This window comes from Setaria italica, chromosome V, assembly GCF_000263155.2.
Source record: "Setaria italica strain Yugu1 chromosome V, Setaria_italica_v2.0, whole genome shotgun sequence".
Classification (NCBI taxonomy): Eukaryota; Viridiplantae; Streptophyta; class Magnoliopsida; order Poales; family Poaceae; genus Setaria; species Setaria italica.
This window is the reverse complement of record NC_028454.1, coordinates 34,311,982-34,328,919: the sequence shown is the minus strand read 5'-3', so window position 1 is coordinate 34,328,919 and position 16,938 is coordinate 34,311,982. Positions and strand designations below refer to the sequence as shown.

General features: G+C 46.2%; 2 protein-coding genes across 6 annotated transcripts; one reads left to right on the top strand and one right to left on the bottom strand.

Annotated features, from left to right (window-relative positions):
* Positions 1 to 422: 422 nt before the first annotated feature.
* On the bottom strand, positions 423 to 6,022 carry LOC101755030 (transcription initiation factor TFIID subunit 1). 5 transcript variants are annotated; one of them, XM_004969593.3, is made up of 4 exons: positions 5,572 to 6,022; positions 4,471 to 4,613; positions 3,241 to 4,035; positions 423 to 2,147 (listed from the first exon to the last, which is right to left on the bottom strand). In XM_004969593.3, the coding sequence occupies exons 1-4, from the start codon at positions 5,885 to 5,887 to the stop codon at positions 582 to 584; spliced, it is 2,820 nt and encodes a 939-aa protein (XP_004969650.1). In that variant the 5' UTR covers positions 5,888 to 6,022; the 3' UTR covers positions 423 to 581. The 5 variants fall into 5 exon arrangements, with proteins under 5 accessions (XP_004969650.1, XP_004969654.1, XP_004969655.1 ...); XM_004969597.2 differs by lacking the exon at positions 5,572 to 6,022 and adding an exon at positions 4,232 to 4,364 and having other exon boundaries at positions 4,471 to 4,611; XM_004969598.3 differs by lacking the exon at positions 5,572 to 6,022 and adding an exon at positions 4,232 to 4,311 and having other exon boundaries at positions 4,471 to 4,608.
* Positions 6,023 to 6,584: 562 nt separating this feature from the next.
* On the top strand, positions 6,585 to 7,806 carry LOC101754617 (golgin subfamily A member 2). Its single transcript, XM_004969592.3, has one exon. The coding sequence runs from the start codon at positions 6,719 to 6,721 to the stop codon at positions 7,451 to 7,453; it is 735 nt and encodes a 244-aa protein (XP_004969649.1). The 5' UTR covers positions 6,585 to 6,718; the 3' UTR covers positions 7,454 to 7,806.
* Positions 7,807 to 16,938: the final 9,132 nt, after the last annotated feature.

Here is a 16,938-nt window from a genome sequence, read left to right as displayed (position 1 = left end):
TGAATCGGATTCAACTAGGTGCATTTGGTTGGTTCGGAACTTCGGATGCCTTCTAGTTAATCTGTGCATTTGGTTGGTTCGGAACTTCGGATGCCTTCTAGTTAATCTGTGTTCGGTATTAGTATTAGCAGTGGACCCTAACAATTTCTTGTTAGTAGGTTATAATTGGAGACATGCCATTATAAACTGCTGTTGAACGCAGCAATTTCGTACCAGTTAAAACTGGTGTTGCACGCAGCAATTTCTTAACTAGGTAAATTATCGTCGAGTATCTACTGGATTCACGAACTGATGCAATGTTGCCTTCAGCAAACAGCATGAAATAGTTACCCGTTGCAGAAAGCCTTATCCTAGGCCATACATATCACTAGTTCAAACAAAAACATCATAAAAGCAAACCTACACATGCGGAAGACACAACAAGTCGAAACCACGTTTACATCTTCGCATTAAGATAAAATGGCCATTGAGAGCATAATAGGAAAACTTGAACCAAATACAATAGTGCAAGTAGGCTACAGGACAGAGACTTGAAGCAGAGGTCTAAGGTTACATTGCCGAGAACAAAATTTTGAAGTGTTTTAAAGTGTCTCTAGCAACATCGCTCTGATTTTGGCCCTCAGCTCACTCGGCACTTCAGTTACTCCCTGAGACGATTGAGCAGTGTCACCAGGTCGCTTGTCTGATTCAAGCTTAGCACCTGATGTGCTCGGGGATACTTCTAAGCGACCTTGAGTCTGTTCACTCTGATCTTGCTCTTCCTCGTGTTTCCGTTTAGAACCAGAGCGATGTTCCCTCTGGTGCCTACGTGACCTGTTATGCTCTTCATCATCTGAGTAGCGATCATCATCCCTGTGCCTATTCCTTGACTTGGAACTCCGATGCTCATGCTCATCTTCTGAAGAGCTATGCCGGTGCCTACGATGTCCGGATTCTCGGTCCTTGGAGTGCCTCTTGTGCTTATGTTTGTGGGCATCCTTACTATGCCCTCTTGAATGCTCCGAACGGTGCCTCTTCCTCGAGTGCTTATAGCTTTCTTCTGATTCATCTTTCTCCTCATCGGACTCTTTGTGATGTTTCTTTCTATACTTCCGCACTCTGTTCTGTTCATCATCAGTGTCTTTCTCCTTTGTCACGTTTGAAACATCAAATTCAAACGGAGCAGAGCTACCTTCACGTTCCTTAGCCTCAGGTGGTGCATCAAGTCCAGAGGCATTTATATCAGCAGGTGTGGCCTCTGAAGGTTCATCCGTTTGATCAGATACTGCAGCCAAATCATTCATCTTGTTTCCTCCACCCTTAACGATTGCAGCAAACATCTTTGCACGCCGTAGCCTCTCAGCTTTCAGCTTCTGCTCCTTGGTCATGGAAGCTTCAGAAGAATCTGCCTCTTTGGAAGCTGCAACAGCAGCAGCTTTCGCAATAGTGTTTGCAATCCAATCATCATCAATAATTCCAAAACCTTCCTTTTTAACCTGTCCACTACTTGTAAGTGAAGTATCTGCCTCACTATTTGAAATGTGTTTCGACAGTGCATCTCGGTCCTGTAAAGATGAGAAACTTCCAAAGCTGGAAGAATGATCATTACTACCGCGGATGTGAATATCTTCCTTCTTTCCTTTTATGGTGTTAAGTGAGTCATTGGCAGCACCAAGCCCACGAGTAGCCTCCATTACAATAGCAGCAGCTTCATCTGCAGTGACCCTCCGAGGAGGTTCCTTTTTGACCCCACGAACAGGATGGAATATACCCTTCTTCCCTTGTTGATCATACAACTGCTTCTCTGATGGCCCAGCTGAGCTTCCGTCAGAAGCACTGGAGACCATGCCAGTAGTTGGTCGTGCATTGCTTCTGGTTTCTTCCTTGCCATAACTGCTGCCTTTGTGCTCCATCGAGCTTCTTCTGTCGTCACGATCACGAGAGCTTCTGTCGTCACGATCACGAGAGCTTCTGTCGTCACGATCACGAGAGCTTCTTCTGTTGTCACGCTCACGAGAGCTTCTTCTGTCATTGAGCTCACGGGAGCTTCTGTCGTTGTGCTGACGAGAGCTTCTTCTGTCGTCGCGTTCGGAAGAACTTCTTCTGTCCCTTCGGTCAGAAGAACCTCTTCTGTCATTGCGATCAGGACTTCTACCATGTGACTTGGACTGCATAATAAATAAAAGATAGAGAAACAAACCACAGTTAAAATTTGCGAAGGGATTGTAGCCAAAAGGATAGATTGCCTAAGTAAAAGAAAACAATACTCATTTGAAAACCTGACAAGCAAAGTAAAAAAGAGATGCACTAAAGCAACAATTAACCAAGGGAATTATTCTAGTAAACAAAATAGCCTGTGCAAATCATGTCCATCAAGATGAGGAACCTTCCCAAAACAAACAGAAAATATTTCTTATGTAGTGCTTCAACAAGTATGGCACAACATAGCTACACTAAATCATGAGCTGGGTGTCCACGTTACAAGTGTCCCATAAGACATGGGAGAACATTAAAAAAATAGACATTATAAACTTGAAAAAGCAAAGCAATAGCAAAGAGATGCAGAAAGCAGCAATTAAACCAAAGAAAATGATTGAAGTGAACACAAGACAGTAGTCAGCACAATATAGATGACCGATCTTGTAGTTAAGATAAATATTTTTGTAGTTTGTGATGACATCAACAGAAACGAGAAGAAAAAGGCTAAGTGGTGCATCAGTGATTAATACTTTCCACATGTGAACTTACCTGAAGTTCAGAGATCAAGTGTAAGACATCATATGCACTCTGGGGTAAAAGAAGGCACTTTTGGCAAAAACAAACCCATCAGAAATTGGAACAGCAATACAAAAACATATCTCAATTTTGAAGATTTCATTTTTTATTAAGCAACCAGGACCAAAAAATGAAAACCAATCGCCGGACAAAAGGGACACTAGAACAATAGCAGAGTAACATGACATTTCTGAAGATGAATGCACATCAAGGGTACTCAAGATGGATACAAAGCAGCTAAGCTTACCAATAAGGCAACTATTTAAACAGGAAAGCAGCTTGATTAATGAAGAATATAGGGCCATTTTTTAAAAAAGTACAATATTCCTATCGATTGTGCAATCTTTCGAAGTAATTGTATAAGAAATAGCAACAAAGAGGGTACAATAAATTTCTTTTGGGAACTTCTACAACATGCTAACAGGAAAGGGGGTAATAATACAAATCTTTCAAGCTTAAAGCATAAGCAAGTATGCTTCAACTTACCTCTTGTGATTCCTGGAGGAATCTGAGATAATAAGAGTGGTATGGATTAGATGACAGGAGAAACGGGAACCTCCCAGTAGTTTTGTCTTGCTCAATGAGTTTTGCCTCGAACTCCTTCCCATTTGTCAGAATAAATTCAACTATTTTCTCCATCGTGCGCTTCATGAAAGATGGTGGTTCAAGGATCATTTCTTTTGTTTCAGACAAGCCTGAATTGGTGATTTGTGACTTGGCAGTAGTTGATGCTGTAATTGCATCTTTAACCTCTTCCTGCTGAGCAGCAACAATGATGTTCCCAGTAAGCGCTGGATTCTTCTTTGCCAATATTGGTTTGCTCTTAACTGAAGCTGCTGCTTCTGAGAATGCATTCTGATTTTTCCCAAGTTCTTTGTTATCAGGTATAGTGGATGCAGGTTTTACATGTCCCAGAGCATCAGGTGTCATGCTATTTCCAGGATCCGTGCCTTTTGAAGTAGGCAGAAGTGTGCCTTCATCCTCATCTCCTGAGTCATATGCAGTCCCAAGCAATGATAAGGCCCCGCCAGATGAAGCGTGCTCACCCTCAACAATTTTATTGCCTTTATTTGTGTCAAAAGAATCAGCACCATCTTTCAGCAGTTGAGGATGATCAACAAGGTACCGGAAGTAGCTGTGGAGATTATGATCAGGCATTAAGAATCCAAATGTAGGATTATTTCCCTGCTTCACCCTTAACACAATCTCTGACTGCCCCCCATGTTCACTGACAAATAAAGCCGTTCTTGCAATTATCTGATGTGCCTTCTCAGAAGGAGGCTGTAAATTTAAAACATGGTAGAAAAACATTGCCTCAGTAATGGCTAGAGAGCACAAAAGCACAAAATCATGTCTAAGCAGAATGAATTAGTATATAAAAAAGACAGAATGAATTAGTATAAAAAAACAGGTATATTGTATAACAACCATCCCATTCAGTTTGTTATAGGTAGCATTTGAATCATTCTAATCCCACCTGCCTATTCCTTACGTCAAGATACATTGCAAGGAAACAATGTGGATCACTAGTAGGAACTTCATCTCTGCTCGAACCATCTGAAACAGGCATTTAATCCTTAGAAGAACATATGCACCTTGGACAATTATTGCTGGATCAACTGAAGAAAATTAATAGAAGGGTCGAAGAAATAAATTTCTATCATATTTGTGGGAAAAAAGAGAAGTTAAAAGTGAGAGACCAAAGCATATACTAACCAGCTTATTCAACAAGCTGTCTGGCACATAAAATGATGGGCGATAATACGATCCCAATGAATTTGGATCGTCTGAACCAGCAGAACTCCCATATGAGAAAGGAACAGAACTACAATCACTCTGTCTGGTATCTGTCCCATTTCCTGGATAAGCAAAATATCTCAGCTAAACAATTGCTATAGAATAATAAAAAACAAAAAATCAGGAGTGGGGAAGAAAACATGCAGGCACAAATTACATCTTTCAAGCAATAGAAGAAACAAGAAACTCTTACTTGAACTGATTAAAAGATGCTCATCAATTAAATCAAAGCATCCTTCCTGCAAACTTGCAAACATGCACTTGGGGAAAAAAAATATGGGTACAGTAAACAATGCTAACTTTAAGCGTGTGCCTGTGTTACTGCTAATAGGCACAACTATGTACTTTATGAACTCTTTTGCTTGCATATTACTTTTAATTTTAGGTGATCAGCTTGGAGGTCATAGAAGGGAGTAATATCTGAGAAATTCCTTCTACAGTTTGAAAATGTTGCTTTCATTCAACAGGCTTCGATCGGAACGATGTGATTCGAACAAATTGCATGGACTTATTTTGCGTTGCATTGAGGCTTCATTCAGATGAGTCCGAAATGGTAGCGTTAGGAGTCACTGAAACTGGGCCGCGACAAAACATAAAAAAGACTAAAAGAGAAAGATTCAGTTGCCAAACCACATGATTCACACCCAAACAATATTTAGAACATGGGCCATGCGTGTTCTTAACGTTCGTTAGATATTTGTGTACTGATATTTTAACATCATTGTGCGTACCACCTCTGTTCCTACTAGATTCCAAACCAATCTCTTCTATCTCGAACAAAAACTCATTCTACCACATCACAGACAGATGACAAACATAAGACCTCCAGCTTCTGCAAGGTGCACCAGGGCTAAGCGTGCATTCAGAACAACATTCCAAAATGTAGAACAATACATACTTCTGAAAATATAGCAAACACACAGCGAAGGGCAAGGCAGAAGCTGACAGTTACGGATATAGTAGCGCAAAATACAACAAGAACAGAGAGTAGAGGCAGGACAAAAGGAAAGATATAAATACCTGAGGGGGCCGCATCTCCGGAACCCTCGTCTTCGCCGTCGCCATCGGCGTCGGGGAGGTCGAGGTAGCGCTCGCGATCGAGCTCCGCCTCCGAGACGCCGTCGGAGGAGGGGACGTATAGGATGGCCGCGGAGTAGGCACGGCGCGGTCGAGGGGGCACACAATCTAGGAGGTGGCGGACATCGTGGCGGTCGAGAAGGAGGTCCGCCGCGCCGATGGCCGCCCAAGGGACGAGGGAGCCGCCGGAGTTGACGACCTCCGCCGTCGCGTCGTCGTCAAACAGTAGGGCGTGCCGACCCACTATCTCCAGATCCATAGTTGAGGTGTGGCTACCGGCTTCCTCGGCCTTCCGCTTTTTCCCCGAGGCGGCGACTCTGGGGATCGGAAGCTCGGCGGAGCAGTTCTAGGGTTTCGGTTAAGAATGACAAAGGCGGAGGAGATTGGGGCTTGGGCGCCGCTGGCAATCCAAGTTTACGCACGCCTTCATGTTTTTGCATTTGACCCCCTGCAGTATCTGAAAAATAGAGGAAACATGTCCTGCCCATTCAGACGGGAATTGAAAAGCTAGCCCGGCCCAGTCCAAACGAAGGCCCACGAATGAGATGCGTAGAAATTGGGCTATCCAACTGGGCTTAGAGCTAATCGAAGCCTCTTCTGTGGCCCAGTCACGTGCATTTCCAAATTCCAACGAGCCGGCCACTTGCTATGCGGGCCCACAAGGCGCAAACCACGCCCATGCCAGCGCACTACCAAATCGCGGAGAATCTGGTGAGTGGGTGACGCCGTCCGTGCTCCGTCGCCCTCCGGCACCAACTTCCTCGCTACGAAAGAGCTAGCCCTCACACTGACACCTGGTCCCACCAGGAGAGCACGCCGCCCATCACGCGGGCGCTCCCATCAAACGGCTCCTGTGACTGACAGGAGTGGCCGCGGCGCGCAACCTACCCCACCCGTCATCGGCGCAAGGCGAAACCACCCTTCCAGATATTTCTCAACCCTCCTCACCAAGCACAAGCAGAGGAGGAGAGGAGAAAGAAGCCTCGCCTTTCTCTCCTTTTCCATTCCATAACCTTTCCAACCCGCACCCCGCCGCCGCCGCATCAATCGCACGCGCAGAAATCACAAGCGCAAAACCCACCACTTCCCAATGGAGAACGGCGACGAAACCCTCGCCTTCCCCACCCCCGCCGCCGCCGCCGAGAAGACCGCGCCCAACGGCGGCGTGGCGGAGGAGGAGCAGGCCCCCGTGACCCACCCCGCCAAGTCCTACGCCGCCGTCGCCGCCGAGAACCCCGCGCCCAACGGCGGCGTCGCGAAGGAGGAGGAGGGGGCCGCCGGCACCCACGCCACCGCCAAGTCCTACGCCGCCGTCGCCGCCCACGCCGAGATCGAGGACCTCCGCGCCGCCAAGCTCGACCTCGAGGGGAAGCTCGCCGAGGCCCAGCGGGAGAACGAGGCACTCGCCAAGGAGGCGCACCGCATGGAGGGGATCTTCACGCAGTCCCGGGAGGAGGTCACCAGCGCCGAGTTCGCCGCCGACTCCGCCGAGAAGGAGGCCGCCTCGCTCCGCGCCGAGGTCGAGCGCCTCCAGGCCGCCCTCAAGATCGAGAAGGGTGAGCACGAGCTGGACAAGCGCAGGCACGAGGAGCTCGCCAAGGAGGTGGAGGCCGTTCGCCAGGAGAAGCTCAAGCTCGAGGAGGAGATCAAGGCCCTGAAGGCTTCCGCCGCCACCACCACTACGAAGGAGAGGGAGGCTGCTCCGTCGGCTGAGGCCCCGAAGGAAGTGGAGGGCGTGTGGCAGGCTATGGCGGTGGCCGCGGCTATTGGCGCTGCCGGCACGGCTGCCGTCGTGCTGATCGGTCTCCGCCTCATCAAGAGGTAATCTGGTGCTCGGTTCCGCAGGAAGTTTTGCTCGGTTGCGCAGGAAGTTTTTGCGGTGATGCTGCTCGAACTGAACTGGGAGTGATGTGACTTCTATGGGTAGTTGCTTATTAGCCTACAGAAACATAGGGATCTGGAGACTGGTTATGTTTCACTGCTGTTTTTCTTCTACTAGTATCATTCTACATGCTTTTGGTGGTGACATAAAAGATGTTCGTGCGACTGAGTAACACTGTATGGTTGGTTATCTTCACGTTTATGTTACTGCTGCGGAGCAGCCCCTTATCTCTGTTTCGATCTAATAGTTTGTGCTCTGCTGGTGAGTGTGCTTAATTGAAATTATTGGCTTGGTGATGCTGTCCCTTTTGTGTGTTGGTGAAATCATGAAATTACCTCAGCAGTTGACATGTAAGTTTGTTTTCGGATTATGCTTCTTGAGGCTTGTTGGAGGACGTCTATTATGCTCATGGATTCTGGTCGTGATTCTAATACTAGTAGTATATGTTTTCATCACTCGTTCCTCTGCATAGACACAGTTTCATTATTTAGAGAGTATTTGGCATGGGTGAAAATGGTTAAGTGGGCGAAAATGCAGTGTATTTTCATTCTTTTTGGCCAGTTCAATCTATAACAAATACCATTTTACACTCATGGTGTTCTTTTAATGTGGTTTTAAGTGAGGTCATAATCTTTTCATCCATTTGGAATCAGCATCTATGAAGAATGAAATGATGCGACTAATTATGCGACTAACAAAATGCAGCATATTTTTTTGTATTCTTTTAGGGATCTGATGTTCGATTACATATCGTTCCTTCACTAGTATCATTCTTTGTGATTCTGGTGGCGATGCTAAAATGTTTGGGATGCATTGTTGACTGAGGAAATGGTCATCTTCTCATTTAAGTTATTGCTTCGGCTCTGTTTTCGCTCTATTTGTTTGTGGTTTGTAGATGAACGTGCTTATGCACGGAATTGCTTCATGGTTTGGTGATTTTGTCCCCTTTTAATCTGTTGTTGACATGACGTCGAACTTTTACTTGTGATGCAATTCATTACTGCCCTAGCGTGCAGAAGCATTTTATGATACTTATTCGTGGTTGGGGCAGACTTGGTGAATTTTATGATACTTATTCATAGTTGGGGCAGAGTTGCGGTGAATTCACCCCGTAACTACAATGTGATACTTACATCATGTGGTATATTGTGTGGAAAGTTTATGTCTGAGCAATGTGTATGCCTTGTATGTTCTTTTGGCCTGTGCAAGCTGACAGCTAAAACCATATCTCGAATAATAAGATGATGTTGGCAATAGGCGCTATTTCCTTTTGGAAATATTTAGTTTGGGTGCTATTGTTTTCGTAGGCTCATGTTTTAAGAGGTATTAGCTTTGTTGTTCTTTGATTTTGCGAGCAACATATTTGACGAGCAAGTTGCGGTTGACAGCTATAGATTGGTTTCCTCTTTGGTGGGTCCATAATTTGTGTGGTTTCCATTGCTGTTCTCTGTCCACATTCGATGCTCGAGACAACCGTGCAGTATGTTTTGCCATCATTGATCTAACAAGTGAGTGGATTTTGTGAACCTTCTACAGGGTTAAGGAGGTGTCAAAAATTTAGATCCATTTCTGCTTATTATGATCCATTTCTTTACAGTCCGTACTTGTTGGTTTTATCTAAACAGTAGTACTTGTTGGTTTTATCGGTTTTATCGCCTCTTCTGAACCTGGTGACCTTTGCGGAATTTTTTATTTTAATATTTTGCAAAAATATATGGTCCAAAAATTGCAAATCTATACATGTACCGCGGTTTGGAACAGGGAAGGAGCACAGTTTGTTGCAAATCTATACCTGTACCGCGGTGAAGGAGGACGGGAATCGGCAGAAGGAGCACTGTAGCAAGCTACCGCTTAAACCGGCGGTAACTTTCCTTCTCTTGGCGGTACACTTTCAAAAAATCATAACTAATTCATATGAATTCGGATGGATTTCAAAAAATTATAAATAATTTATATGAACTCGGATGGAGATAATTTTATATGAAAATTGTAGATCTCGACGAGATTTACAAAGTTATAGTTCAAACCTTTTTTATTTGGTGTCATCTTAGTGCTCAAATAATTGATACAAGTTTCAGATCTAAAATTCAAATTTTAGATCTGAAACTAGGCAACATACATTTAAAAAGTTATAACTAATTCATATGAACTCGGATAGATAGAGATGTTTTTTGAACGATAAAGTTGCAGATCTCGTCAAGATCTATAGTTTTCATATAAAGTTTATCTCCATCCGAGTTTATATGAATTAGTTATGATTTTTTTTAAAGTGTAGTGTCCAGAGGAGGAAGTTACCGCCGCGGTAACTTGCTACAATACACCCTCAGCTGTTATAGTATAGATTTGCAATTTTTTTTTGTTAGACCATATATTTTTGCAAAATACTAAAATGAAAAATAAAAAAATTCTTCATGGTTGAGAAATGTTTGTTCGTGTGCAACTAGTGGTGGGCCAAAGTTTGATGTGAATGTGATCAAAATACTTCATAACTAGAATGGACTGTTGCGAGGCTGGCTGCGTGGGCAGTGATGCTCGGGACGGCATCAGTCGTGGCAGGTCAGGCTGATACACTTTTTCACAGGATACAGTATATGTCTCGGAGTGTCGTGGGCTCGTGGTCTTTCTCCATTTGATGTCCATGCGATGTGCAATTGCGGCATTACATATTTGGCTCCAACAGATTACTTTCCCAGCCGAAATTACAAGTTCTACATCAGACGGGGTTCTTTTGGTGACAGCGAGTAGCCGAGTACGATCCGAGACTATCACCTTCTTGTAATTCAGCCACTAGCCGCTGCACTAACTCAGCCGCTATCAAATTACCCTTGCTAATCTAACTTTCCGCTCAAGTCATGCCTGCCTAGCTGGTACAATTCTGATTCTCTGACATTCTGGCCCTACTGCCACAGCTTCTCCAACGTTCCTACAGCATTTCCAGTACAAAACCCCACGAAAACCCCCTCAGCCCCCCACCCCAAGGCCACCTCCAATCCAAGCCGTGAGCGCGGAGCCCACTCGGCCACTCCAATGGAGGACATCTTCGAGAACCCCATCGTCGTGGCGGTGATCGAAGTTTTCAGCGGCCGCCTCGCCGACGCCGACGCCATCGAGGCCGTGCAGCGCTTCATCGACCTCGTCCGCGCCGACATCCACCGGAACGCCGCCCTCCACAACGAGGCGGCGGCCCAGCTCGCGGTCGCCCGCCAGCGCTACGCTGCGGCGCTGCTCGAGGCCGCCTCCGAGCTGGGCACGGAGGACGTGGCGGTGGTGGGCAGCCCGGAGCTGGCCGCGCGCGCGGCCGCGTACGCGGAGCTCAAGGACCGCATCGAGCGCGCACTGCGGCTCCAAGCGGTCCTGGTCCAGGCCTTGGGGTTCCTCATCTTGCTCCGTGCCGCCGCCTACGCCTGGTCCCGCGCCCCGCTCATCCCCGGCGTGCTCGCGACGGCCGCCGCGGCCTACGCGCTCGCCTACGCCGCCTCGGGCGGCGCCGTGACGCCGGGGCCCGCGAGTCTCGTCAGGATCGCCGTCCTCCTGCTGGTTTTCCTCTTCGGGTTTTTGGGTTGATGGCCCGGCGCATCCGATTCGACCGGCCGTTGTTCTTGCCTGCTAGTGCCCGTCTTGGTGGTGGTGAGTAATGTGGCTTAGGAAAGGGTAATTGTCTCTAACTGATCGTTGCTTGTGAAGTTCGATCATTTTTTGCTGATATGCTGATATAGACATTGGTTGTAATTGCTGGCGTATGTGCTCCGTAAAAGTTGATGTAGCTTTGGGGAAGTAACGCGAGTGAGGCTTTGTGAAATGTGATCTCGTTGATTAATACTGTTTGTTAAGCTCATTAAATTTGCACATCTTAGTTTTGCGCACTTTGCATACAGATGGTAAAATGAAATAATCCTTGTACGATCCACTGATTTTTTTTTTCCTTTTTGGAGATGGATCCACTGAGATTGTTGGGTTCATGGTTCATGAACCTGGGTACTGTTCGGCGCTCATGTCTATGTCTGGTTGCTGTTTTTTTTTTGAGTTCTCGTGTTATAATATCGTGGTGATTGTGTGTTTTGTTGTGTGATGTTAATATCGTGGCGGGTTATGTGTTTCGTTGTGTAATGTAAGCTTTGGCGATGCGCATGGCAGTATGGCACAACTGAATGCCATGATGTTCTTGTTTTTTGCTTGTTTGTTATGGTGCGGTATTTCAGTAACTAATGCTGAATGGTTAACATTTTAAAATTTTATTTTGGTGCATCAAGACTTTTGAGTTTCGGGGACATATCGGGCACGTCGCAATATGTATTTGCTATGTTCCTTGCCTCCTTGGCTCCAATTGATCATTTTAGGTCCTGAATTTTGCAGCAAGTGCACGGGACTTTGAGAAGGTCACCTCCTTGTAAATCAGTCATTAATTGGTCGGGGTATAGTATGACACAATTACTGTAGGTAATCTTACCTCTCTTCCATTTCCAAGTCATGCCACATGCCCACATTGCCAGGTAGTACCAGTTCGCCGATATCCAGGCGGCCCCAGTGCCCCACGATCCCAATCTCCGTCTCCAACCTTTCGTACTACTTTTCCAGTTCCAAAACCCACCAAAGCCCCCCAACACCGAGAACCGCCCGCTCCAATGGCGAACCGAATCCTCCGTCGAGACCTGTCATCGCGGCGGTGGTGAACAACCTCAACGTCACCCTCGCTAACGTCAACGCCGTGCAGCGCCACCTTGACCTCATCCGCACCCAGATCGTTGAGAACAGCGCAATCTACGCTGACGCGGCGCCCCAGCTCGCGCAGGGCAGCCGGCGCCTCACCGAGGCGATGTTCGCTCACTTGTCTACCGCCGCCCGCCATGCGCCACTGTTGTCGGAGTCGAAGTCGGAGGAGGAGCAGAAGACACCCATGCTGCCGGCGGAGGAGCCCGACGAGGAGGAGATGGCAGAGCTGGTGGCCGCGCTCACGACGAAATTCGCACAGGTCGCGGCCGACATCGTGCAGGACATGCAAGAGGAAGGGAGGCGGTGCTGTGGTTCGAGGTGGAGGATCCTGAGGTGGCCGCGACCGCGGACAACTACCTGGGGATCGCGATCCCCATGGAGCGCTGCCACCGGAAAGACCGGATTCTGGTCCAAGCCCACGCGTTCCTCCTCCTCTTCCGAGCCGCTGCCTTCGCCATCACCCGCGTCCACCTCCTCCCCGGTGTGCTCGTCACGGTTGCTGCCGCCTACGCGCTTGCGTACGCCGCGTTGGGGGGTGTCGTGGTGCCAGGGTCCGCGAGCCTGTTGAGGATCTTATCAGTAAACGCGGTACGCTACTCACTAGCGCACAAGAATATAACCGCATAAATAGGATCACTTGTGAGTAGATGATCATAGATTATACCTTCACTTCTCGCGCGTCACAACGGAAGTCTTGATGAAGCATGAGTAGTCGATCCGATTGACGTCGAGAAAGTAGTCGTACGATCTGACGAAGTGCGCAACCTAGTGACACCTCTACGACAGTCCACACGTATAGGATGGGACGATGAACCGAAGCGTGCTAGCACTCCACGGCATGTACTCGGAGATCCCCACGATCAACCTTTGATCCGGGAGGGAAGACTGCAAGTGCGTGCGGCGGCGGTGCACTAGAAGGCGTGCGGCAGGAGCCTGGCTTGCAGTTGGAGGCTGTGTGGTAGGGTGGATTGGCCATTAGGGTTAATCACCTGATTAGCATTTATATCCCTTGCATAATGGGCCAGCACATCCTTATTGGGCTAGGCCCTCTTGGGCATCTCCAACTGTCTCCCACTTACACAAGAGTTAATTATGCAAGTATCCATGTGTTCCAATCCCTTAAGTGTGTGGTCCCGTAGGTTCATGCAGCCAACGGACATGACTCGGAAACCATTTCCAATCAATAGCTAGCATTGGCCTCTAGCAAGGTGTACTGACTTCCGAAGGTTCACGAAGATCATATCTTGCATAACCTTTAACACTTCCCAATATTATATCCTTCTGCCACACGACACCTAGCCAAGTATAAGGCGAGTGAAGTGCTACCCTTATTCTTAGCCATTTCTTGCTCAGTGAAGAACTTTTCTGATCGACTAACCTTTAGTCGAGGCATGGCCATGCGCTTTCAATTCATCACATCGAGAGGGCCCAGAGGAGTCTCTCCCTGAAATGGGAGGGGCAGATTCCTTCTTGACTCGGTACACCCTGCGACTTGCTTTAACCATATCAGAAAGTTGTTTTTATAACTACCTAGTTATGGAATAGCATTTACCAACCTCAAATGTGATGCTCCACAATCCGGGACTCTACACCGATCTCAGGTCAGAGGATTTAATATGCGTATCATTACGAGACTCACTGATAGCAGTGTATTCGCGGTGTCTCGTAGTGGGTCTATCCGGCACCGTGTTCCTAACATGTGCCTACATTGTTGGCGCAATATCCCATATTGTCATGACTTATGAAACAAGATCATCCACCCAACACATGTACCAGCTTATCTCTATGTCACAGACCCGCATTACGGATGGAAACTGGGGATCATTTTTTGTACAATGTCAATATTGTATCATGGAGTTTTACTAACAAATCACGTATTTGCTAATCATGTATAATGACAAAGTCATGGAACATATAACTGAAAAATGCAGATTACAAACGTTTACATGATGTCATCATCTTATGACTACCTTTATGGAATACATCATCATAAGCCTCCCACTAGTGCTAGTCAGTTATGCCAGCATCTCATGCCCATTGACTTCGTATGCATCTCATGCTTTGCTTGTGGGAGTGGCTTAGTCAATGGATCTGCAATGTTCAGGTCGGTGTGCACCTTGCATATCTTCACATCTCCTCGATCGATGATTTATCGAATCAGATGATATCGCCGTAGTATGTGTTTGGACTTCTGGTGCGACCTAGGCTCCTTTGCCTGTGCAATAGCACCACTATTGTCACAATAGAGGTCTATCGGACTGGAGCAACTAGGGACCACGCCCAACTCAGAAATAAATTTTCTGATCCATACAGCTTCCTTTGCAGCTTCCAAAGCTGCAATATACTCAGCTTCTGTTGTCAAATCTGCAACTGTCTCTTGCTTGAAACTTTTCCAGCTCACTGCCCCACCATTGAGGCAGAAGACATATCCTGATTGAGATTTGCTACCGTCCTGGTCAGTTTTGGAGCTAGCATCAGTGTAACCATTTACAATGAGCTCCTCCAAACCTCCATAGACTAGGAACATATCCTTAGTTTTTCAAAAGTACTTACGGACATTTTTTACTGCAACCTAGTGACCATCACCCAGGTTGGATTGGTACCTGCTTGAAACACTTATAGCATACGAAATGTCTGGGCGCGTGCACAACATGGCATACATGATTAAGCCAGAAGCCGAAGCGTATGACACCCAACTCATCCTTTCTTGCTCATCAGGCGATGACACACACTGAGGCTTGCTCAAGGTTACACCATGTGACATAGGTATGAATCCTTTCTTGGAATCATTCATGTTGAACCTATTCAACACCTTGTCAAGGTACATGCTCTGGCTTAATCCAATTAAGCATTTAGACCTATCTCTATAGATCTTTATGCCCAGTATGTAGGCTGCTTCTCCAAGATCCTTCATAGAGAAACTGTTTCTCAATGAGGTCTTGACATCCTCCATAAGCGGAATGTCATTCCCAATTAATATTATGTCATCCACATACAAGATTAGAAACACGAGTGCGCTCCCACTAGCTTTCTTGTAAACACATGCCTATTCTTTATTCTGTGAGAAGCCAAATGATTTGACTACCTCGTCAAAATGAAGATTCCAGCTCCAGGATGCTTGCTTTAGCCCGTCTATAAACTTCCTAAGTCTACACACTTTTCTCGCATTTTGCTGGTCGACAAAACTTTTAGGTTGTGTCATGTCCACATCCTCACTTAGGCTTCCATTAAGGAAAGCCATTTTGACGTCCATTTGCCAAATCTTATAGTCATAATATGTGGCAATCGTTAGAAGGATCCGAATAGACTTCAGCATGGCGACGGGCGAAAATGTCTCATCATAGTCAACACCTTGAATTTGATGAAAACCTTTCACTACCAGTCGTGCCTTATAGATGTGAACCTTTCCATCAGCATCTATCTTTTTCTTGAAAATCCATTTACACTCAATGGCTCTCACGCCATTGGGTAGATCAACCAGGTTCCAAACCTGATTCTCTCTCATGGACTCCATGTCGGATCGCATGGCATAAAGCCATCTCTCAGACTCTGGTCCCATCAATGCTTCTGTGTATGTTTTAGGCTCCTCATTGTCCAACAATAAGATGTCCTGCTGCCCTGTAATCAGTAGCGTGTGCTTATCAGGTGCGCGACGTGCCCGTATTGATCTTCGTGGTTGAGGTTCATCATGTTGGTCAGCGACCATCGCTGATTTATCATGCTGCACCTCATCAATGGGAACAGAAACATTTTCTTATGTTTCTTGAACTTCTTCAAGTTGCACTATGCTCCCACTAATTTCTTTCGAGAGAAACTCTTTCTCAAGAAAGACAGCGTTTCGAGCAACAAACACTTTGTTCTCTTGACAGTTATAAAAATAGTATCCTTTGGTTTCCCTAGGATACCTCACAAAGACACATTTATCAGATCTGGGCTCGAGTTTAGTGGGCGTCAAATGCTTCACGTAGGCTTCGCAGCCCCAAATCTTCAAGAACGACAAACTGGAACGCTTCCCAGCCCATTTAGATGGCACACGGTTTAGTGTGAACACGGCAGTCTCTAGTGCATAGCCTCAAAAATAAAATAGAAGATCAGCTTGACTCATCATAGATCTCACCATGTCCAACAAGGTTCGATTCCTCCGCTCGGACACACCGTTCCATTGCGGTGTTCCTGGTAGATTCAGTTGTGGAACAATTTCGCAACTCTTCAGATGATCGCTAAACTCATGGCTCAAATATTCTCCACCATGATCTGATTGTAGGAATTTAATTGTCTTGCCGGTATGATTCTGTACTTCATTTTGAAATTCTTTGAACTTTTCAAAGGATTTTGCCTTATTCCTCATCAAATAGATATATCCATATATACTCAAGTCATCAATAAAGGTAATAAAGTACTGAAAACCACCTCTTGTGACCGAATTCATTGGACCACATACATATGTATGTACTAGGCTGAATAACTCGCTTGCTCTCTCACTTTTTCCAACAAAGGGAGTTTTAGTCATTTTTCCAAGTAGGCACGACTCGCATGTCTCAATTGATTCAAAATCAAAAGGATCGAGAAGACCATGTTTATGGAGCCTCTCTATGCGTTTCTCGCCTATATGGCCTAAACGACAATGCCACAAGTAAGTAGGATTTGAGTTATGTACGCGAGTTCTTTTAGTACTAATGCTATTGATTTCTGCATCTTCTAGATCAAGAATGTAAAGC